The following is a 24,616-nucleotide window of genomic DNA, read 5'->3' on the forward strand; positions in this document are numbered from 1 at the left end:
TAGTGTAGTGTACAAACACACACACACACGCGTAGTGTACAAACACACACACACACGCGTAGTGTACAAACACACACACACACGCGTAGTGTACAAACACACACACACACGTGTAGTGTAGTGTACAAACACACACGTGTAGTGTAGTGTACAAACACACACACCCACGTGTAGTGTACAAACACACGTGTAGTGTACAAACACACGTGTAGTGTACAAACACACGTGTAGTGTACAAACACACGTGTAGTGTACAAACACACGTGTAGTGTACAAACACGCGTGTAGTGTACAAACACGCGTGTAGTGTACACACCGCGTGTAGTGTACAAACACACACGCGTGTAGTGTACAAACACACACACGCGTGTAGTGTACAAACACACACACGCGTGTAGTGTACAAACACACACACCGTGTATGTACAAACACCACACGCGTGTAGTGTACAAACACACACACGCGTGTAGTGTACAAACACACACACGCGTGTAGTGTACAAACACCACACGCGTGTAGTGTACCAAACACACACACGCGTGTAGTGTACAAACACACACACGCGTGTAGTGTACAAACACACACACGCGTGTAGTGTACAAACACACACACGCGTGTAGTGTACAAACACACCACAGCGTGTAGTGTACAAACACACACCACGCGTGTAGTGTACAAACACACACACACGCGTGTAGTGTACAACACACACACACGCGTGTAGTGTACAAACACACACAATGTCACGCGTGTAGTGTACAAACACACACACACGCGTGTAGTGTACAAACACACACACACGCGTGTAGTGTACAAACACACACACACGCGTGTAGTGTACAAACACACACACACGCGTGTAGTGTTACAAACACCACACACACGCGTGTAGTGTACAAACACACACACACGCGTGTAGTGTACAAACACACACACACGCGTGTAGTGTACAACACACACACACGCGTGTAGTGTACAAACACACACACACGCGTGTAGTGTACAAACACACACACACGGCGTGTAGTGTACAAACACACACACACGCGTGTAGTGTACAACACACACACACGCGTGTAGTGTACAAACACACACACACGCGTGTAGTGTACAAACACACACACACGCGTGTAGTGTACAAACACACACACACGCGTGTAGTGGTACAAACACACACACACGCGTGTAGTGTACAAACACACACACACGCGTGTAGTGTACAAACACACACACACGCGTGTAGTGACAAACACACACACACGCGTGTAGTGTACAAACACACACACGCGTGTAGTGTACAAACACACACACACGCGTGTAGTGTACAAACACACACACACGCGTGTAGTGTACAAACACACACACACGCGTGTAGTGTACAAACACACACACACGCGTTGTAGTGGTACAAAACACACACACACGCGTGTAGTGTACAAACAACACACACGCGTGTAGTGTACAAAACACACACACACCGCGTGTAGTGTACAAACACACACACACGCGTGTAGTGTACAAACACACACACACGCGTGTAGTGTACAAACACACACACACACGCGTGTAGTGTACAAACACACACACACACACGTGTAGTGTACAAACACACACACACACGCGTGTAGTGTACAAACACACACACACACGCGTGTAGTGTACAAACACACACACACACGCGTGTAGTGTACAAACACACACACACACGCGTGTAGTGTACAAACACACACACACGCGTGTAGTGTACAAACACACACACACGCGTGTAGTGTACAAACACACACACACGCGTGTAGTGTACAAACACACACACACGCGTGTAGTGTACAAACACACACACACGCGTGTAGTGTACAAACACACACACGTGTGTAGTGTACAAACACACACACGTGTGTAGTGTACAAACACACACACGTGTGTAGTGTACAAACACACACACGTGTGTAGTGTACAAACACACACACGTGTAGTGTACAAACACACACACACACACACACACACACACACACACGTGTAGTGTACAAACACACACGTGTAGTGTACAAACACACACGTGTAGTGTACAAACACACACGTGTAGTGTACAAACACACACGTGTAGTGTACAAACACACACAGTGTACAAACACACACAGTGTACAAACACACACAGTGTACAAACACACACACACAGTGTACAAACATACACACGTAGTGTACAAACACACTCACAGACAGACATGCTTCTTACTTTTAACTGCTGCCAGGTAGGCCCTCAAGTCTTTCTGTAGTTTGGTGCCCTCGGCCTGGCAAATACAACAATGGGTTGGGACTGGGATTGTGAGCATGATGCCATTTTCACATTACTGAACCAAGCTGTACTGTGCTGCCCTGGTTACACAAACAACATAGTTGCTGGAACCATACTGGAAAGGATATTGTGAAAAGACCATCTTAACCAGCCCAGTACGGTTCAGGACAGTTATGGATCTGTGTGTGTGTGTGTGTGTGTGTGTGTGTGTAGGCTGGGAGGGGAGGGAACATTGGGCCACAACAGTGGGTTCACCATCTCAATGAGAGAGGGAGGAGAAAGAGTTGGAAGAGTCGGGACTCTCACCATCTGCTTGTTGAAGTTAGCCACACCCTCCTCGAACGCTGTGTCCCTGGTCTCATCAGCTTTACCCAGCTTCTGAAGGACCTGACAGAAAGACAAACAACCCTGGGTGAATACATGAGCACTACAGGGCTTCTGACGGACCTGACAGAAAGACAAACAACCCTGGGTGAATACATGAGCACTACAGGGCTTCTGAAGGACCTGACAGAAAGACAAACAACCCTGGGTGAATACATGAGCACTACAGGGCTTCTGAAGGACCTGACAGAAAGACAAACAACCCTGGGTGAATACATGAGCACTACAGGGCTTCTGAAGGACCTGACAGAAAGACAAACAACCCTGGGTGAATACATGAGCACTACAGGGCTACTGCAGGACCTGGGAGAAAGACAAACAACCCTGGGTGAATACATGAGCACTACAGGGCTTCTGACGGACCTGACAGAAAGACAAACAACCCTGGGTGAATACATGAGCACTACAGGGCTACTGCAGGACCTGGGAGAGCACAGTCAAAAATCATACACAGTAATACTTTACTTAAAGAGACCCTAGTCTTAATGGCGAAGCCCTGCTTAAATAAAGGTCAAATTATATAATCTACCGACCTACAAAAATGAATGATATCTTTCCAATTGATTTGGAGGAACAATATATAACTGGTAATACACTTGTCTATTTTTAGGCAGGCTGTCAAAGCCATGTGTCTCCTCTGTCTCTGGCAGAGACCAGCTGACAAGCACACGAAAGGCTCTGCGTGTCCATCTCCTAGTTCAACATGGAGAACTTTGAAGCGTTAAGCTGTTCAACTCTGACTCTCTCGTGGAATTTTCTAAATGACACTAAATATTGTATACTACCCTGATAAAGCACGTCAGTTTCAAAACAGGGCTTGTGCAACGTCATTTGTCATCTCACAGGAAAATAATTCATTTGTGGAGGGGGATAGTGTAGCCTTGTTCACATTGGCAGGTTGAAGTTACTCAAAACCATTTCTTTTTTGCATATCTGATTTGAATCTGTTATTTTTCCTCCAGTCTGAACAGCCAAAAGCCACATGGAATCTGAAACGTCAAGCCACCTTCGTAGGCCATAAGACTTTTCTTGAACGGTCAAATCAGGTTTATTTTCCCTCACAGATTTATTTGGCATATCTTGTTGCCTGCTAGCTACTATGTTGACAGTTTGACAAGAACATGACATGGTAGCGAACTAGCTTGTTAACTGTTTACAAACAAATTAATGTGCGAGAAAGATAAACAGCTACCTACCTAGCTGGCTGACTGCTGTGGCTAGCTGGCTGACTGCTGTGGCTAGCTAGCTGACTGCTGTGGCTAGCTAGCTGACTGCTGTGGCTAGCTGGCTGACTGCTGTGGCTAGCTAGCTGGCTGACTGCTGTGGCTAGCTAGCTGGCTGGCTGCTGTGGCTAGCTAGCTAGCTGACTGCTGTGGCTAGCTGGCTGACTGCTGTGGCTAGCTGGCTGACTGCTGTGGCTAGCTGGCTGACTGCTGTGGCTAGCTAGCTAGCTGGCTGCTGTGGCTAGCTAGCTGACTGCTGTGGCTAGCTGGCTGACTGCTGTGGCTAGCTGGCTGACTGCTGTGGCTAGCTGGCTGACTGCTGTGGCTAGCTAGCTGGCTGACTGCTGTGGCTAGCTAGCTGGCTGGCTGCTGTGGCTAGCTAGCTAGCTGACTGCTGTGGCTAGCTAGCTAGCTGACTGCTGTGGCTAGCTGGCTGACGTGGCTAGCTGGCTGACTGCTGTGGCTAGCTAGCTGACTGCTGTGGCTAGCTAGCTGACTGCTGTGGCTAGCTAGCTGACTGCTGTGGCTAGCTGGCTGACTGCTGTGGCTAGCTGGCTGACTGCTGTGGCTAGCTAGCTGACTGCTGTGGCTAGCTAGCTGACTGCTGTGGCTAGCTGGCTGGCTGCTGTGGCTAGCTGGCTGGCTGCTGTGGCTAGCTGGCTGACTGCTGTGGCTACTAGCTGACTGCTGTGGCTAGCTAGCTGACTGCTGTGGCTAGCTAGCTAGCTGACTGCTGTGGCTAGCTAGCTAGCTGACTGCTGTGGCTAGCTGGCTGACTGCTGTGGCTAGCTAGCTGACTGCTGTGGCTAGCTGGCTGACTGCTGTGGCTAGCTAGCTGACTGCTGTGGCTAGCTAGCTGACTGCTGTGGCTAGCTAGCTGACTGCTGTGGCTAGCTGGCTGGCTGCTGTGGCTAGCTGGCTGACTGCTGTGGCTAGCTAGCTAGCTGGCTGACTGCTGTGGCTAGCTAGCTGACTACTGTGGCTAGCTAGCTAGCTGACTACTGTGGCTAGCCAAAAAGCACTTGTTTTGAAAGTTTGATTATCTTATCCTTTGAGGTTCTAAAAGTGTTCTTCCTCTATGAATTTGAACATTCCCAGCAACTGGGAAACGTTTATGGCAGCCATTGTTGTCACCTTAGGAAGCACGAGCATCACCACCAATCAACCGACACCACTGGCACACACCCATCGTTACTATGACAACTAGCATAGCCATGTCAACAAATGACTGCTGTCTGAACACACACAAATTTGATTTGGTCACTAGCTGTTTGGACAGTCAATATTTCAAAAACAGATTTGAAAAACAAAACCGATTTCAGCATTAAGGCCTGCAGTGTGAACAAGGCTTAAGTGTCTTCTGTTCAGGTTCAGTTTCCCAAACCCAGATTGAGCACAGTCCTTCACTAAAAAGCATTCAAGGGAAAATTTCCATTGAAAGTCCAGGATTCTGAGAAACTGAAACCTTAAAGTTTCACTTCTGTATTCTTTAATATTATAACCTCTGACTCGTTCAAACAATAGAAAACAAAAACAGCAGACGTCAGCTTTTAGAAGATCTTTCATCATTAAAAGGAAGAGGGGAAAGAGGAGAAGAACAGAAAAGTAAGCATTACATTGAAGTGAAAAGGAGGGAGCGAAGGGCAATGAAGAGCTGATGACTTGGGGAGATGACTTGGGGAGATGACTTGGGGAGATGACTTGGGGAGATGACTTGGGGAGATGACTTGGGGAGATGACTTGGGGAGATGACTTGGGGAGATGACTAGGGGAGATGACTAGGGGAGATGACTAGGGGAGATGACTAGGGGAGATGACTTGGGGAGATGACTAGGGGAGATGACTAGGGGAGCGATAGTGCAATGAAGAGCTGATGACTAGGGGAGCGATAGTGCAATGAAGAGCTGATGACTTGGGGAGATGACTAGGGGAGCGATAGTGCAATGTAGAGCTGATGACTAGGGGAGCGATAGTGCAATGTAGAGCTGATGACTAGGGGAGCGATAGTGCAATGTAGAGCTGATGACTAGGGGAGCGATAGTGCAATGTAGAGCTGATGACTTGGGGAGTTGACTAGGGGGAACGATAGTGTAATGAAGAGCTGATGACTAGGGGAGATGACTAGGGGGAACGATAGTGTAATGAAGAGTTGATGACTAGGGGAGATGTATGTACAAATGTAGAGGTTAGAGGGCAGTGAAAGGAAAGAGGATAACATGCAAGGTAAAGGACGAGAAAAAGTCCCCTCATCCAGCTGATCCTGGGGCTGAGTTCACTAACACACTGAGTGAAGTCTCAGGACCAGAACAACAAATCAATCAGAATAAACCAAATTACAACAGTCAAAACGACATTACCTATTGGGAAACACAAGTAGAAAGCACAATGCAGTGTTATATGGCCCTAAAATCAACAGCACACCACGGCTAACTATTTCACCATGGTTACCGATGGAACATTTTGAAAAACACAACAATAAAGCCGTGTGTCCCATTGTTTGTATTTGCTTCGTGCTGTTAATGGTAGTTGCACTTGATTCAGCAGCCGTAGCGCCGGAAAGGCAGTGTTCCCATTTTGAAACATTTCATGTCTGAAGGTAGAATTCTGCCTAGCAAGCAGGACCAAAGAGTAAATCAAGTGCATCTACAAGTCTACCACTGGCCAGTCAGAGAGCTCAGATCACTGTATCTGCAGTTTCCTTGCGCCTCGACTGGAAAACGAGGCCTCAAACGCACATGAAAGTTGATCATGTGAGATTTTAAACTTGTAAAATCATGACTAGTGAGAGACTCAACAAAAACAGCAAAGAGCTGCAGTTTTTATGAGTAAGTTCTTGTTTAAGTTGTTATTCAGCACTGACAACACTTTGTTCAACAGGTTGAGGAATATTTCACTTTCTCTGGTCATAGGAGTAACAGGACTTGGTGCATGAGGCAGAAGTAATGTACCGTTTCCACTACTTCCGCCCCATTCATTTTCAATGGGAGCACGCTGAGCAATGCGCAGGGGATTGTGGGGAAAGTTAGTGGCGCGAACCCTGCTAGCAGAGCGCTAGAAAAAGTTCAGCTCTACTTTATGCAAATTACTCGTGGCCACCACTGTCGTTGAAAAGTCCGGTGAGGAGCAGATGTTTGCTTGAAAGTCTTCCCATCATTAAACATAGTTTCGCCTGTCATTATTTCCAGGCAAACCAACAAAAAAAAAATGGAGGAAAGACCGATCGTTGATGTGTCTGGATTTCCAATTCTATAGGATTTCCTAGAATACAGAGACAAAATCCTAAGGTATGAAGGACAATTGCATAGATTCTTGGTGTTGATGGTGGGTGAAGAGAGATTTGCACAACAATGTTTGTTTGTGCTGCCTGTTAGCTATGAACCTCAAGCAACCCTATATCTCAAAACTGTGATCGAAGCCACCATTTGTGAAAGTGTTGAGTCAATTCAATTGTGAAATTTGCCTACCAAAGGATAGAAATCACCAGTGACAGGCATTATAAATTATAAACTAGGAGCCAATTTATGCTTGAGCCATAAATGTGGTGCGGAGGCGCCGTATGGATGGTGTGACACCTCCAGAGGCACACAGAGGTCAAATCCGCCTCTCAAATGTTGTAACAAAGCGGATGGCTCTGGAGAGCTCCGGATTGACATGATTGACGGTAGGTGGGGGCAGGAGGTCCTGTATAAACACAAACTGACTGACTTGTTCCTTGACAATTTCTTTCACAACAGCTCTGTACTGCTCTGCGAAGCGCAAGAAGTATAAATGCCCTTACTTCTGCAGAGGCCCTATCGCCATAAATGGTGCACAGGCAATGCAGACGTCGGAATGACCATGCAGCACATTTACACATGAATTTCCTATGTAATATGCTACCAATTGGATTATGGTTATGGCTCTTTAATTCTACTTGGGTCATGGCATTGATGATTATAACTCACTTCCTGTAAAATACATTGGCCTACATGGACATGAATGGGTACTTTGGGTAAAGGACATTGTGGCTTTGACTTGCAAACATTGTTGTGCAAATCTATCTCACTATCAACATCTCTGCAATCCTCCTCCATGCCATTGACCTTCTGATTTTGTCTCAGTAGTCTAAAATCATTCTCAGAAAATAAACAAGGTAGAATTACAACGCTCCCCCCAACGCACAACACATTATTTTCCTTTGCCATTGTTAATTCGCCCACAAATTGCCAGCTCCTTATTTCCATGTACAGTACTGTACCTAGAATCCAAGGGTTGGATTTGCACTAAACAATTTCATGTCAGAAACATCATGTAGAACATCTTTTGGTTAGCCTCATATACATGACCTAGTGCATCAGTTTAAACTGAGAACATATATAGCTAGTTCATCAATATGCAAATGATGTGAGTTTCGCCATTCTCTGCTTCAGATGTATGATGACAAGGGGCACATTGATTGCACATGTCCATTAGGTCAGTAATGACATCATACTGTAGACATATGGCTGCATTGGTGACGCATGTCATTATGATACACAGCCTCCTCTGAACAGTTGATGTTGAGATGTAATTTGAAATCTGTGAAGCATTTATTTGGGCTGCAATTTCTGAGGCTGGTAACTCTAATGAACTCATCCTCTGCAGCAGAGGTAACTCATCCTCTGCAGCAGAGGTAACTCTAATGAACTCATCCTCTGCAGCAGAGGTAACTCTAATGAACTCATCCTCTGCAGCAGAGGTAACTCTAATGAACTCATCCTCTGCAGCAGAGGTAACTCTAATGAACTCATCCTCTGCAGCAGAGGTAACTCTAATGAACTCATCCTCTGCAGCAGAGGTAACTCTAATGAACTCATCCTCTGCAGCAGAGGTAACTCTAATGAACTCATCCTCTGCAGCAGAGGTAACTCTAATGAACTCATCCTCTACTGCAGAGGTAACTCTGGGTCTTCCATTCCTGTGGTGGTCCTCATGACAGACAGTTTCATGTTTCATCATAGAGCTGGATGTTTTTTTGCGACTGCACTTGAATAAACTTTTCATACTCATTAAGGAGGAAAGAAATTACACAAATTATCTTAACAAGGCACACCTGTTAACTGAAAAGCATTCAATCCTCATGAAGCTGGTTGAGAGAATGCCAAGAGTGTGTAAAGTTGTCATCAAGGCAAAGGGTGGCTACTTTGAAGAATCTCAAATAACAAATATATTTTGATTTGTTTAACACTTTTTTGGTGTTTGTCTTCACTATCTTACAATAAAGAAACCCTTGAATAAGTAGGTGTCCCCAAATTTGACTGGTACTGTACATTATGTCATGCCAATAAAGCAATTTTAATGAATTTTGAAAGAGCTGATAATATAACACTTAATCTCTTTTTTTAAACCTTTGAGTTCAATATCTACTTTTCAATTCTAATAGTTTGTTGATGTTTTGCGTCTTCTCACTTTTGTTTACTTCACTTGCTTTGGCAATGTAAACATGTTTCCCATGGCAATAAAGCCCCTTTGCATTTGAAAGCGAGAGAGAGAGAGGAGTGAAATTGTTGTGGACCTGAGAGAGCGTCAGAGCGAGCTCTTTGGCTCGTCATTGTGTCAGAGGATGTTGCCAAGGTCACCAGCTAATCTGGTCAGTTGACTCCTCCCACCACACGGCTATAACTAACCCTGGACACCTGGCTGCCTAATCCTGGCCCACACGGGACCAGGGGATTTCCCTTCACTTACACCACAGGGATGATCACCACTTCCTGGACATCAGTTATGGACCAGGTTCCATTTCACTCCCTAGCCTCTTGCCATAGAGCTTGGTTGTGTCCAGTAGGCACAAAACAGGAAAAATATAACAACTTTTGAAACATCAAGGTACTATCTGAACTTGTCCAATAGGAAACACTTGTTGCATGTTTTGCTATGGTGTGTCCTATTGAACAGTACCCCTGCCCTGACACTTTGGCTTTATCACTGAAGAAGACCGGGACAGTATTGACAGATCTGAAAAGACTGGGTCGGTATAATCAATCACTGTGTCAATGCCGTTGCCTGGTTCTCCCAAAGGCTGTTGTAGCCTCCGCCATTTTGATTTAGCCTGTCCAATCCTCTCGAATCTGAAAAACCAGAAGAGCAGGGGCAACACCATAGGTGTCAAAAAATGAAAAGGGCCCAGGCCAGAGACAGTGGCACTTCCTGATGGCACAGGGCTTTCCTCTAGTCTAGGACACAGTGGCACTTCCTGATGGCACAGGGCTTTCCTCTAGTCTAGGACACAGTGGCACTTCCTGATGGCACAGGGCTTTCCTCTAGTCTAGGACACAGTGGCACTTCCTGATGGCACAGGGCTTTCCTCTAGTCTAGGACACAGTGGCACTTCCTGATGGCACAGGGCTTTCCTCTAGTCTAGGACACAGTGGCACTTCCTGATGGCACAGGGCTTTCCTCTAGTCTAGGACACAGTGGCACTTCCTGATGGCACAGGGCTTTCCTCTAGTCTAGGACACAGTGGCACTTCCTGATGGCACAGGGCTTTCCTCTAGTCTAGGACACAGTGGCACTTCCTGATGGCACAGGGCTTTCCTCTAGTCTAGGACACAGTGGCACTTCCTGCACCACAGAATGTATGACAGCAGTGCTTCTTACAGTGAGAAAGGTTTACTGTAGTGGTACAGCAGCCTTGTGGGCTGGTTTACTGTAGTGGAACAGCAGCCTTGGGGCCTGGTTTACTGTAGTGTCTACTGTAGTGGTACAGCAGCCTTGGGGCCTGGTCTACTGTAGTGTCTACTGTAGTGGAACAGCAGCCTTGGGGCCTGGTTTACTGTAGTGGAACAGCAGCCTTGGGGCCTGGTCTACTGTAGTGTCTACTGTAGTGGAACAGCAGCATTGGGGCCTGGTTTACTGTAGTGTCTACTGTAGTGGAACAGCAGCCTTGGGGCCTGGTTTACTGTAGTGTCTACTGTAGTGGAACAGCAGCATTGGGGCCTGGTTTACTGTAGTGTCTACTGTAGTGGAACAGCAGCCTTGGGGCCTGGCTTACTGTAGTGGTGCAGCAGCATTGGGGCCTGGTTTACTGTAGTGTCTACTGTAGTGGAACAGCAGCCTTGGGGCCTGGTTTACTGTAGTGGTGCAGCAGCCTTGGGGCCTGGTTTACTGTAGTGTCTACTGTAGTGGAACAGCAGCCTTGGGGCCTGGTTTACTGTAGTGTCTACTGTAGTAGAACAGCAGCATTGGGGCCTGGTTTACTGTAGTGGAGCAGCAGCCTTGGGGCCTGGTTTACTGTAGTGGTGCAGCAGCCTTTGGGCCTGGTTTACTGTAGTGTCTACTGTAGTGGAACAGCAGCCTTGGGGCCTGGTCTACTGTAGTGTCTACTGTAGTGGAACAGCAGCATTGGGGCCTGGTTTACTGTAGTGTCTACTGTAGTGGAACAGCAGCCTTGGGGCCTGGCTTACTGTAGTGGTGCAGCAGCATTGGGGCCTGGTTTACTGTAGTGTCTACTGTAGTGGAACAGCAGCCTTGGGGCCTGGTTTACTATAGTGGAACAGCAGCCTTGGGGCCTGGTTTACTGTAGTGTCTACTGTAGTGGAAAAGCAGCCTTGGGGCCTGGTTTACTGTAGTGGTGCAGCAGCATTGGGGCCTGGTTTACTGTAGTGTCTACTGTAGTGGAACAGCAGCCTTGGGGCCTGGTTTACTATAGTGGAACAGCAGCCTTGGGGCCTGGTTTACTGTAGTGTCTACTGTAGTGGATAAGCAGCCTTGGGGCCTGGTTTACTGTAGTGGTGCAGCAGCATTGGGGCTTGGTTTACTGTAGTGTCTACTGTAGTGGAACAGCAGCCTTGGGGCCTGGTTTACTGTAGTGTCTACTGTAGTAGAACAGCAGCATTGGGGCCTGGTTTACTGTAGTGGAACAGCAGCCTTGGGGCCTGGTTTACTGTAGTGGTGCAGCAGCCTTGGGGCCTGGTTTACTGTAGTGGTGCAGCAGCCTTGGGGCCTGGTTTACTGTAGTGTCTACTGTAGTGGAACAGCAGCATTGGGGCCTGGTTTACTGTAGTGTCTACTGTAGTGTCTACTGTAGTGGAACAGCAGCCTTGGGGCCTGGTTTACTGTAGTGTCTACTGTAGTGGAACAGCAGCATTGGGGCCTGGTTTACTGTAGTGGAACAGCAGCCTTGGGGCCTGGTTTACTGTAGTGGTGCAGCAGCCTTGGGGCCTGGTTTACTGTAGTGGTGCAGCAGCCTTGGGGCCTGGTTTACTGTAGTGTCTACTGTAGTAGAACAGCAGCATTGGGGCCTGGTTTACTGTAGTAGAACAGCAGCCTTGGGGCCTGGTTTACTGTAGTGGTGCAGCAGCCTTGGGGCCTGGTTTACTGTAGTGGTGCAGCAGCCTTGGGGCCTGGTTTACTGTAGTGTCTACTGTAGTGGAACAGCAGCCTTGGGGCCTGGCTTACTGTAGTGGTGCAGCCGCATTGGGGCCTGGTTTACTGTAGTGTCTACTGTAGTGGAACAGCAGCCTTGGGGCCTGGTTTACTGTAGTGGTGCAGCAGCCTTGGGGCCTGGTTTACTGTAGTGTCTACTGTAGTGTCTACTGTAGTGGAACAGCAGCCTTGGGGCCTGGTTTACTGTAGTGTCTACTGTAGTGGAACAGCAGCATTGGGGCCTGGTTTACTGTAGTGGAACAGCAACCTTGGGGCCTGGTTTACTGTAGTGGTGCAGCAGCCTTGGGGCCTGGTTTACTGTAGTGTCTACTGTAGTGGAACAGCAGCCTTGGGGCCTGGTTTACTGTAGTGGTGCAGCAGCATTGGGGCCTGGTTTACTGTAGTGTCTACTGTAGTGGAACAGCAGCCTTGGGGCCTGGTTTACTGTAGTGGAACAGCAGCCTTGGGGCCTGGTTTACTGTAGTGTCTACTGTAGTGGAACAGCAGCCTTGGGGCCTGGTTTACTATAGTGTCTACTGTAGTGGAACAGCAGCCTTGGGGCCTGGTTTACTGTAGTGGTGCAGCAGCATTGGGGCCTGGTTTACTGTAGTGTCTACTGTAGTGGAACAGCAGCCTTGGGGCCTGGTTTACTGTAGTGGAACAGCAGCCTTGGGGCCTGGTTTACTGTAGTGTCTACTGTAGTGGAACAGCAGCCTTGGGGCCTGGTTACTGTAGTGGAACAGCAGCCTTGGGGCCTGGTTTACTGTAGTGTCTACTGTAGTGGAACAGCAGCCTTGGGGCCTGGTTTACTGTAGTGTCTACTGTAGTGGAACAGCAGCCTTGGGGCCTGGTTTACTGTAGTGGAACAGTAGCCTTGGGGCCTGGTTTACTGTAGTGGAACAGTAGCCTTGGGGCCTGGTTTACTGTAGTGTCTACTGTAGTGGAACAGCAGCCTTGGGGCCTGGTTTACTATAGTGTCTACTGTAGTGGTACAGCAGCCTTGGGGCCTGGTTTACTGTAGTGTCTACTGTAGTAGAACAGCAGCATTGGGGCCTGGTTTACTGTAGTGGAACAGCAGCCTTGGGGCCTGGTTTACTGTAGTGGTGCAGCAGCCTTGGGGCCTGGTTTACTGTAGTGGGCAGCAGCCTTGGGGCCTGGTTTACTGTAGTGTCTACTGTAGTGGAACAGCAGCATTGGGGCCTGGTTTACTGTAATGTCTACTGTAGTGTCTACTGTAGTGGAACAGCAGCCTTGGGGCCTGGTTTACTGTAGTGGTGCAGCAGCCTTGGGGCCTGGTTTACTGTAGTGGTGCAGCAGCCTTGGGGCCTGGTTTACTGTAGTGTCTACTGTAGTGGAACAGCAGCCTTGGGGCCTGGTTTACTGTAGTGGTGCAGCAGCCTTGGGGCCTGGTTTACTGTAGTGTCTACTGTAGTGGAAAAGCAGCCTTGGGGCCTGGTTTACTGTAGTGGTGCAGCAGCATTGGGGCCTGGTTTACTGTAGTGTCTACTGTAGTGGAACAGCAGCCTTGGGGCCTGGTTTACTGTAGTGTCTACTGTAGTGGAACAGCAGCCTTGGGGCCTGGTTTACTATAGTGGAACAGCAGCCTTGGGGCCTGGTTTACTGTAGTGTCTACTGTAGTGGAAAAGCAGCCTTGGGGCCTGGTTTACTGTAGTGGTGCAGCAGCATTGGGGCCTGGTTTACTGTAGTGTCTACTGTAGTGGAACAGCAGCCTTGGGGCCTGGTTTACTATAGTGGAACAGCAGCCTTGGGGCCTGGTTTACTGTAGTGTCTACTGTAGTGGAAAAGCAGCCTTGGGGCCTGGTTTACTGTAGTGGTGCAGCAGCATTGGGGCCTGGTTTACTGTAGTGTCTACTGTAGTGGAACAGCAGCCTTGGGGCCTGGTTTACTATAGTGGAACAGCAGCCTTGGGGCCTGGTTTACTGTAGTGTCTACTGTAGTGGAAAAGCAGCCTTGGGGCCTGGTTTACTGTAGTGGTGCAGCAGCATTGGGGCTTGGTTTACTGTAGTGTCTACTGTAGTGGAACAGCAGCCTTGGGGCCTGGTTTACTGTAGTGTCTACTGTAGTGGAACAGCAGCCTTGGGGCCTGGTTTACTGTAGTGGAACAGCAGCCTTGGGGCCTGGTTTACTGTAGTGTCTACTGTAGTGGAACAGCAGCCTTGGGGCCTGGCTTACTGTAGTGGTGCAGCCGCATTGGGGCCTGGTTTACTGTAGTGTCTACTGTAGTGGAACAGCAGCCTTGGGGCCTGGTTTACTGTAGTGGTGCAGCAGCCTTGGGGCCTGGTTTACTGTAGTGTCTACTGTAGTGTCTACTGTAGTGGAACAGCAGCCTTGGGGCCTGGTTTACTGTAGTGTCTACTGTAGTGGAACAGCAGCATTGGGGCCTGGTTTACTGTAGTGGAACAGCAACCTTGGGGCCTGGTTTACTGTAGTGGTGCAGCAGCCTTGGGGCCTGGTTTACTGTAGTGTCTACTGTAGTGGAACAGCAGCCTTGGGGCCTGGTTTACTGTAGTGGTGCAGCAGCATTGGGGCCTGGTTTACTGTAGTGTCTACTGTAGTGGAACAGCAGCCTTGGGGCCTGGTTTACTGTAGTGGAACAGCAGCCTTGGGGCCTGGTTTACTGTAGTGTCTACTGTAGTGGAACAGCAGCCTTGGGGCCTGGTTTACTATAGTGTCTACTGTAGTGGAACAGCAGCCTTGGGGCCTGGTTTACTGTAGTGGTGCAGCAGCATTGGGGCCTGGTTTACTGTAGTGTCTACTGTAGTGGAACAGCAGCCTTGGGGCCTGGTTTACTGTAGTGGAACAGCAGCCTTGGGGCCTGGTTTACTGTAGTGTCTACTGTAGTGGAACAGCAGCCTTGGGGCCTGGTTTACTGTAGTGGAACAGCAGCCTTGGGGCCTGGTTTACTGTAGTGTCTACTGTAGTGGAACAGCAGCCTTGGGGCCTGGTTTACTGTAGTGTCTACTGTAGTGGAACAGCAGCCTTGGGGCCTGGTTTACTGTAGTGGAACAGTAGCCTTGGGGCCTGGTTTACTGTAGTGGAACAGTAGCCTTGGGGCCTGGTTTACTGTAGTGTCTACTGTAGTGGAACAGCAGCCTTGGGGCCTGGTTTACTATAGTGTCTACTGTAGTGGTACAGCAGCCTTGGGGCCTGGTTTACTGTAGTGTCTACTGTAGTAGAACAGCAGCATTGGGGCCTGGTTTACTGTAGTGGAACAGCAGCCTTGGGGCCTGGTTTACTGTAGTGGTGCAGCAGCCTTGGGGCCTGGTTTACTGTAGTGGGCAGCAGCCTTGGGGCCTGGTTTACTGTAGTGTCTACTGTAGTGGAACAGCAGCATTGGGGCCTGGTTTACTGTAGTGTCTACTGTAGTGTCTACTGTAGTGGAACAGCAGCCTTGGGGCCTGGTTTACTGTAGTGGTGCAGCAGCCTTGGGGCCTGGTTTACTGTAGTGGTGCAGCAGCCTTGGGGCCTGGTTTACTGTAGTGTCTACTGTAGTGGAACAGCAGCCTTGGGGCCTGGTTTACTGTAGTGGTGCAGCAGCCTTGGGGCCTGGTTTACTGTAGTGTCTACTGTAGTGGAAAAGCAGCCTTGGGGCCTGGTTTACTGTAGTGGTGCAGCAGCATTGGGGCCTGGTTTACTGTAGTGTCTACTGTAGTGGAACAGCAGCCTTGGGGCCTGGTTTACTGTAGTGTCTACTGTAGTGGAACAGCAGCCTTGGGGCCTGGTTTACTATAGTGGAACAGCAGCCTTGGGGCCTGGTTTACTGTAGTGTCTACTGTAGTGGAAAAGCAGCCTTGGGGCCTGGTTTACTGTAGTGGTGCAGCAGCATTGGGGCCTGGTTTACTGTAGTGTCTACTGTAGTGGAACAGCAGCCTTGGGGCCTGGTTTACTATAGTGGAACAGCAGCCTTGGGGCCTGGTTTACTGTAGTGTCTACTGTAGTGGATAAGCAGCCTTGGGGCCTGGTTTACTGTAGTGGTGCAGCAGCATTGGGGCTTGGTTTACTGTAGTGTCTACTGTAGTGGAACAGCAGCCTTGGGGCCTGGTTTACTGTAGTGTCTACTGTAGTGGAACAGCAGCCTTGGGGCCTGGTTTACTGTAGTGGAACAGCAGCCTTGGGGCCTGGTTTACTGTAGTGTCTACTGTAGTGGAACAGCAGCCTTGGGGCCTGGCTTACTGTAGTGGTGCAGCCGCATTGGGGCCTGGTTTACTGTAGTGTCTACTGTAGTGGAACAGCAGCCTTGGGGCCTGGTTTACTGTAGTGGTGCAGCAGCCTTGGGGCCTGGTTTACTGTAGTGTCTACTGTAGTGTCTACTGTAGTGGAACAGCAGCCTTGGGGCCTGGTTTACTGTAGTGTCTACTGTAGTGGAACAGCAGCATTGGGGCCTGGTTTACTGTAGTGGAACAGCAACCTTGGGGCCTGGTTTACTGTAGTGGTGCAGCAGCCTTGGGGCCTGGTTTACTGTAGTGGTGCAGCAGCCTTGGGGCCTGGTTTACTGTAGTGTCTACTGTAGTGGAACAGCAGCCTTGGGGCCTGGTTTACTGTAGTGGTGCAGCAGCATTGGGGCCTGGTTTACTGTAGTGTCTACTGTAGTGGAACAGCAGCCTTGGGGCCTGGTTTACTGTAGTGGAACAGCAGCCTTGGGGCCTGGTTTACTGTAGTGTCTACTGTAGTGGAACAGCAGCCTTGGGGCCTGGTTTACTATAGTGTCTACTGTAGTGGAACAGCAGCCTTGGGGCCTGGTTTACTGTAGTGTCTACTCTAGTGTCTACTGTAGTGGAACAGCAGCCTTGGGGCCTGGTTTACTGTAGTGGAACAGCAGCCTTGGGGCCTGGTTTACTGTAGTGGTGCAGCAGCCTTGGGGCCTGGTTTACTGTAGTGGAACAGCAGCCTTGGGGCCTGGTTTACTGTAGTGTCTACTGTAGTGGAACAGCAGCCTTGGGGCCTGGTTTACTGTAGTGTCTACTGTAGTGGAACAGCAGCCTTGGGGCCTGGTTTACTGTAGTGTCTACTGTAGTGGAATAGCAGCCTTGGGGCCTGGTTTACTGTAGTGGAACAGCAGCCTTGGGGCCTGGTTTACTGTAGTGTCTACTGTAGTGGAACAGCAGCCTTGGGGCCTGGTTTACTGTAGTGTCTACTGTAGTGGAACAGCAGCCTTGGGGCCTGGTTTACTGTAGTGTCTACTGTAGTGGAACAGCAGCCTTGGGGCCTGGTTTACTGTAGTGGTGCAGACAGACGTCTTATCTTCTGTGACTGAGGTTAGCCTGACCCAATGCCATCAACACAACCAGATAACTACCAGATGGTTTGTTTGACCTCAGGGATGCTGTGATACCTTTATACAGCGTCATCATGCCCCATATTTAGCCCATGAAAACGACTTTAAAGTTGCCCCCTTGGCCAACTGCCATGCTGTCTAACACCATGCCTCAGATCAGAAGTTGTAACCTTCTGGTGGAATGTCTAATGGGTGGGTGCAGCAGGAAGAAACTATATCCATGACCCCCACCATAAGGAGGACTTGAGTCTTAAAGGGATAAAGTTTACTTTGTGGCCTGAACCACTAACTGATAAACAATTTCCACTAGAATTTCTGCATTCTCCAAATACTAAGAACCTACAAATAGTTAGGGTGTCTAGGTATGTTGAAAATAATGTACTCTTTAAAAAATAAAAATAAATGTTTAACAAGAAGTGAACAATCCCGTTAAACAAGATGAGCAGCAGTCTGTCAGGGGGAGTGCAGCGAGGAAGAGGAAATAGCAGGAAGGGGAGGGGCTGTACAGTAGAATACTGCCAAGGACTTCAAAGAACTCCGGCAGTGATTAAACAACAGGCATGGGGCCTTACTGTAAGCTGTACAGATCATGAGTCCCGGGAGTACATTTCAGGAGTACATTTCAGGAGTACATTTCGTCACAGACTCTTAGCTCGTAGTTGTGTCTCATTCAACTCGGTGAGCGAGTCACTACTTCTGTGGTCAGAAGTTCCATACGTTAAGAGGAAGGGGAAGTCCCCAGTTCTATTCTTATGCCTTCTAGACTGTCTGCAGCACCTGCTGTGGCAAGGTTGAAACTAAAAGGTCCTGAAGCAATGGTGTCACTATTTCCAGTGATATTCTCCCTCCCGACAACACCTCAAGTACTGACCAGCACATTCTACTCTCCACGTGTCAACCAAGCCCCCCTGTTCTGACTAACAGAAGATCAAAAAGAAAGTTACTCATTTCTCCTTGCTGTGGACTGATTCAACCAAGCACCAACCAAGCACTGCAAGACTCATCCAGACTGGATGCAGTTCCATATTCCGTAAGGTTGAACTCTAAAGCCTCTAGATCTGTCAGTGTGGTATTCATCACAGGAGTTGTTGACAGGCCAAACTGGATAGAATGTTTTACTGTAGCTGCCCTGAATCAACCAGTTGACTTCACTGACCGAGGGTTGACATTTTAGTCCCCAGGTCAGAGTGTAACAGCCCGACCCCACGTGACGTGCAGAGAGGATGTCATGCTACTTTCCATCACCAACTACCAGAAGTAACAGAACACACAGAAAAATACACAGTCTCTCTCTCTCCCCCTCACACACCCCATTAGGCCTCTCTGGGTCTTAACGAGATTTACCAGGAGCCAAATGGGTTTACTGTGTGTGTGAGAGAGAGGGACTGTATGGGACTGTGTGTGTGAGAGAGAGGGACTGTATGGGACTGTGTGTGTGAGAGAGAGGGACTGTATGGGACTGTGTGTGTAAGAGAGAGGGACTGTATGGGACTGTGCGTGTGAGAGAGAGGGACTGTATGGGACTGTGTGTGTGAGAGAGAGGGACTGTATGGGACTGTGTGTGTGAGAGAGAGGGACTGTATGGGACTGTGTGTGTGAGAGAGAGGGACTGTATGGGACTGTGTGTGTGAGAGAGAGGGACTGTATGGGACTGTGTGTGATGTATTTTTCTGTGTACCGTTACTTATCCACCCCCTCTCTCCCCTTCCCCATCTCTCTGTTTCTCCCTCTCCCCCAACTCTCTGTTTCTCCCTCTCCCCCCTTCCCCAACTCTCTGTTTCTCCCTCTCTCACCTTCCCCAACTCTCTGTTTCTCCCTCTCTCACCTTCCCCAACTCTCTGTTTCTCCCTCTCTCACCTTCCCCAACTCTCTGTCCCCCCCCCCCTCTACGATATCTCTCCTTACCCTGTAGAGAGGAATCCATGGAGAAGGAATCTCCGCTCCAGTGCTAGACACACACAGACACACTCCATTAGGCCTCTCTGGGTCTTAAGTGAGATTTACCAGGAGCCAAACAGGTTTACTGTGTGTGTGTGTGCTGCAGAAGTGTATCATGTGTGTGTGTGTAAAGGTGTGTTCCTCTCCGTCTGCTCTACTAGGCGTTGACAGAGGCCTGAGACATGCCTGCTGCTGCTGCTGACCAGTGTTCAATTTCAGCCCCCCAAAATACCCCCTCAGGCCTGACTGGGATGCCAGTGCCAACCACCACACACACACACAAGATGGAGGCCTTGTGAGCTATTGCTATTCATAGATAACCTCTCTGCTGGACTGGGGGGTTTCAGGGCATGGACAGGTGTGCAGGCAGAACTGTGGTGGAGGGAGGGGGGCAAGCTGAGCCTCAGGGACATGAGGGTGGGGTCTGGGATCTGGGAGGTTTTATCACTATGTGAGTAGCATAGGGTCATAACTGGGGTGGCAGAGGTGCAGAGGTCAGTGTATTCAAAGTGCAGGGGGTGTTGGACTTCTGAATGAGACAGGGGGTAGCTGTCAGGTTTCAAAAGGGCACCACCACCACCCCATGACCATTCAGACACTTCCGGATTCCCCAGGAGGATTTCTCCTATCATGCTTTACTGCATGGGCCATTATTGGGCTGCTCGTTGTGTCTACCCTCAGAGGGCGCAGGCTGGCATGACATCACTATGACAACCACGATGGGCACCCAGTGACAGCGTCCTCTAGATTCCTCCGCTCCGTCCACTGGTGAAACTTTAGGTCAGTCACTAGGGAGGGATTAGCCAATAGCTAGCCAGAAACTACAAAGTGGAATCTAAATGTGACCACCAGCCAGACAGAGTTACTGACAGAGTTACTGGTCAGAGAAGACAGCTGGTGGCAGGGTGAAGGGGTGGGACAGAGTTACTGGTCAGAGAAGACAGCTGATGGCAGGGTGAAGGGGTGGGACAGAGTTACTGGTCAGAGAAGACAGCTGGTGGCAGGATGAAGGGGTGGGACAGAGTTACTGGTCAGAGAAGACAGCTGGTGGCAGGGTGAAGGGGTGAGACAGAGTTACTGGTCAGAGAAGACAGCTGGTGGCAGGGTGAAGGGGTGGGACAGAGTTACTGGTCAGAGAAGACAGCTGGTGGCAGGGTGAAGGGGTGGGACAGAGTTACTGGTCAGAGAAGACAGCTGGTGGCAGGGTGAAGGGGTGGGACAGAGTTACTGGTCAGAGAAGACAGCTGGTGGCAGGGTGAAGGGGTGGGACAGAGTTACTGGTCAGAGAAGACAGCTGGTGGCAGGGTGAAGGGGTGGGACAGAGTTACTGGTCAGAGAAGACAGCTGGTGGCAGGGTGAAGGGGTGGGACAGAGTTACTGGTCAGAGAAGACAGCTGGTGGCAGGGTGAAGGGGTGGGACAGAGTTACTGGTCAGAGAAGACAGCTGGTGGCAGGGTGAAGGGGTGGGACAGAGTTACTGGTCAGAGAAGACAGCTGGTGGCAGGGTGAAGGGGTGGGACAGAGTTACTGGTCAGAGAAGACAGCTGGTGGCAGGGTGAAGGGGTAAGACAGAGTTACTGGTCAGAGAAGACAGCTGGTGGCAGGGTGAAGGGGTAAGACAGAGTTACTGGTCAGAGAAGACAGCTGGTGGCAGGGTGAAGGGGTAAGACAGAGGGGGAAAATACATTTCCGGCTTTCTCACTCTAATAGCCGAGCGATGGATGAGACTTGAAAGTATGGTAACACAAGAATAGTGTCTATGATGTTGAGGAATGAGATGGTTAATGAGGGTGGGGACAGAAACATTCAAGTTTTTCAGGTGAGGGTAACAAGGAAGTGATTGAAACGTTGCTTCCCTGCTTGAGAAGCGTAAACTCAGACAGAGCTCATTCCTGGAGAACACATTCCCGATAATAAAACTCCTTTTACTTTTCTGTTTACGTTTCAAGTTATCAATTTCATTCAGGGATTAATTCAATCTCCTGAAATAGCTCTACTGCTGACTTGGGGATGAAGGTTAATGCTAGAAGACAGGTCAAAGGTCAAACAAGGAGGGTTGGCAAGCACTCTCCCAAACACACGTATGCACTGTATGTATACACATTATCAGACGGACAAACACACAAGAAAGCCAAGTCACACTCAGCCAGTCTTTTTCCATCCCTACTCCCCTCCCCATCCTAGGGGCCAAGCATCTATCCATAGATTGTCATTCCAAGCCAAATAGACAGGAGTGGGATTACCATTCCTATAATGAGGACATGACAGGAAGTGACCATGTGGATTTGTAGACAAGCCTGTACTCCAAAGGAAACCGAGGTGTCCCACTGTGGTAAACTAGAGCTGAAGAGAAGACCCAGGTCTGTCTGTTCCATGGTTTATTTCCCCCTTGCAGTTGACTGAGCTTCCTGTATGCCAGAGTCTGGTGTTGTTGTGGTCGTTAATTCCCAAGGGTTTAGGCAAAGAGTCATCCGACTAGACAACATTTCCTGCCTGCTTCACTTGGGAGAAGTTTGGCTTTAGAAAGCAGAAAGTCTCCTTAAAATGTTATTCTGACACTATCATGTAATTACTTATATAATTAATAATCATGCTCACAATTTCAAACTTCACTCAGTGAGGATATTTCCAGGACTAGACACAAAAGTAAAATAAATAAACTGGTCAAATAAAACAGTAATTTTAGGAATACCATCCACTTTACTGAGAGATTGGCTAGGCTAGTCTACATTGTAACATCCTACTGTAAGTGTACAATGTAACACATGCATTGTAAGAAAGTATTTATTTGGACAGAACAAAGACAACCGGTTAGAAAAATAAGGACGCGTATGTGGCTGCAATTTAATTTGTCAGCGCATTCGGCTCTTCTGCAATAACCCAACCCCCTGCTGCCTGTCAAAACTAACGGGTTAGATTCACAAATGAGGCCGAGAACGCAAATAGAAATAGCGGAGCGGGCTTGACATTTAGATGGAAAGCTGGGTGTAGAACTGGACAGCCACAGTACCCAGTTGAATGCACTCTGTGCGGTTTCAATTGACAGAAAAAAAACGTAGTGTGAAAGTGGTTAACAGTTCACGTCTCAGTCTACCTGCTTACCTTTTCTTGCGCTCTGCTAAGTCTTTTCTGCATGCTGGTGGCCAGTTTCCCAGTGTTGATCCCTTTCCCCGTTTTCCCCTGCTCCTCAGCCATTTTACCGTTCTTTACTGCTCCGAATCCCCAATTAACAGCTATGCGATGTAAACGGGTGTGAGGATAGAAAGGGACAGAACTTGTCGAACAGGAGGAAGGGTATGTGCGGATGCGAGGGACTCCCCAGGACTCCGTGCTGCGTAAAAGCCCTCGATAACGGTGTGGGTAGCGCGTAATTGTAATCCCGATGACTGTTTCTGAAAGGTGCAACACGTAATCTAATCATCTAGTTTAACAACATAGTCCCACGTGTAAAAACTAAGAAAAAAGTAACTTTTTGGCAATTGACGCTGCAAGAAGCGAATTGACGCAGCAACGATCCGAAAATCGTCCTTGCTCGTCAGTCAATTGATGAGCCTATGGTCCGTTAAGGAGCGATTACATTTCCCCTCTGCTCGTCCATCCTCTTAAAGGCACAGTAGTTAACACTTATTAGCCGACTCGCCAACTGTTATGGGTGCAACCGGTGTGTGGGAGTTGCTGCTGCGAATAGACTTCTACTTTATCATTTCATTGAATCATATGAAGTATTTTTAACAGTCTACCATCTATGATTTAAAACAGTTATATAATCTGAGAGAAAGTAGGCCATCTGTAGGCTACATTTTGTTACATGTCGTCGTGGCCACAAAATGTAATCGTTATCATATTTGTATTCTGCATCTTGGTTTGAATGGGATTCACCGATGCAGTGTAGTTAAATTGAGATCATAGAAGCGTATTATCACGTGGAATTGTCTATCACCCTCGTACCGTATCATTGTCTACCAGTAGATGGCAGTGAGAGAAAGCTGTGGCAAGACTTAAGAAACAACAATCTTAAATGATTTATGAAGCCTTCATATAACTTTTATGGCTTCAGCCTTTAAGTTGTTGCTTGGGTTCATATCTACCGCAAAGATAGTTACAATGTTGCGATTTATAATAGAAAACAAAACCAGGAGCATTTCCATAATATTTAATTTCAAAAAATAAATCTTTAAATATCTCATTATACATAATATTAAAATCATAAATATTTCAGACATCGCTTTAATAAAATACAGTAAATGTTGCCTTAAAATATCATACCTCTAGATATGTTCTATACATGAAGCCTATACTTTCCTTCAGTTGCCAAGTTGCGACATCATAGTTGTGTCGTGGTTACGGACATCTTACTATGAAGCAATCAAAAAAGATCAAAAAAGAAAATGCTTTAGATGTTCTTCATAATGGCTTGATTTCAATGAGACACCTCTCAATGTTAAATAAAACAAACTCTCTCCCCTTTAGAAACTATGGTCTCACCACAGACACGACCAGGTCCACCTGTCCCATCTGTGTGAAGAGGACACACCCATTTGTAGTTTTTCCTCAGGGGTCACAATGATTTGTATACTATGGTGTGAGAGAACACATATTGTCTGTCTGTCCAGATTCATTCATGGCTCAATCTCCTCTCTCCAATGAAATAGGCGTGGTCAGTCATCAAGCCCCACCCTTTTCCTGAGAGTCCACCCTCTGCATCAGTGTGCTAGACTCGAGAACAAGGTAAACTCCGCCCTTTTATAGTCAGGTCCAATGGGCATCAGTCCAGTGAGTCATCTGGTCTGTATATCTCCCAACCAAGCCAGTTACATTACTTCCTCTTCCCCATCTAGAGTCTCACCTCCCTGGGTCAGCAGTCCCCAGGGATGGAAGTGTCCAGAGTCCAGCAGCAGACTACCTATCCAGTACAGTAACGGGGAGTACCAGTGAACCCCGGTGTCTCCCAAAATGTCCGCCAGCGGAGCCAGTCCAACGGTGCAGCAGGCGGAGCGGGGCGAAGGCCCAGTGGGCGAGGTCATGCCCGTCCACCACCGCGTAGCACGATGCCACCATGCCGTTCACCGACAGCGTCCCATGGTCGGGTGAGGGGCGCAA

General features: G+C 48.4%; 1 protein-coding gene across 4 annotated transcripts in view; it reads right to left on the reverse strand.

Annotated features, from left to right (window-relative positions):
* The window catches only part of LOC116365916 (myc box-dependent-interacting protein 1-like), a 61,568-nt gene extending 38,479 nt beyond the window's left edge, over window positions 1–23,089 (reverse strand). For 3 of the 4 annotated variants that reach the window (XM_031818252.1, XM_031818251.1, XM_031818253.1), the window contains exons 1-3: window positions 22,619–23,089; window positions 2,600–2,680; window positions 2,234–2,288 (exon numbers count right to left, since the gene is read on the reverse strand). In XM_031818252.1, coding sequence (XP_031674112.1) covers window positions 2,234–2,288; window positions 2,600–2,680; window positions 22,619–22,711 — 229 coding nt within the window. In that variant the 5' untranslated portion in view covers window positions 22,712–23,089. The remainder of the gene's footprint in view (window positions 1–2,233; window positions 2,289–2,599; window positions 2,681–22,618) is intronic. The other variant, XM_031818254.1, reaches the window with a different exon arrangement.
* Between the last annotated feature and the right edge of the window lie 1,527 nt (window positions 23,090–24,616).

Source organism: Oncorhynchus kisutch, unplaced genomic scaffold, assembly GCF_002021735.2.
Source record: "Oncorhynchus kisutch isolate 150728-3 unplaced genomic scaffold, Okis_V2 scaffold1312, whole genome shotgun sequence".
In the NCBI taxonomy this organism is placed as follows: Eukaryota; Metazoa; Chordata; class Actinopteri; order Salmoniformes; family Salmonidae; genus Oncorhynchus; species Oncorhynchus kisutch.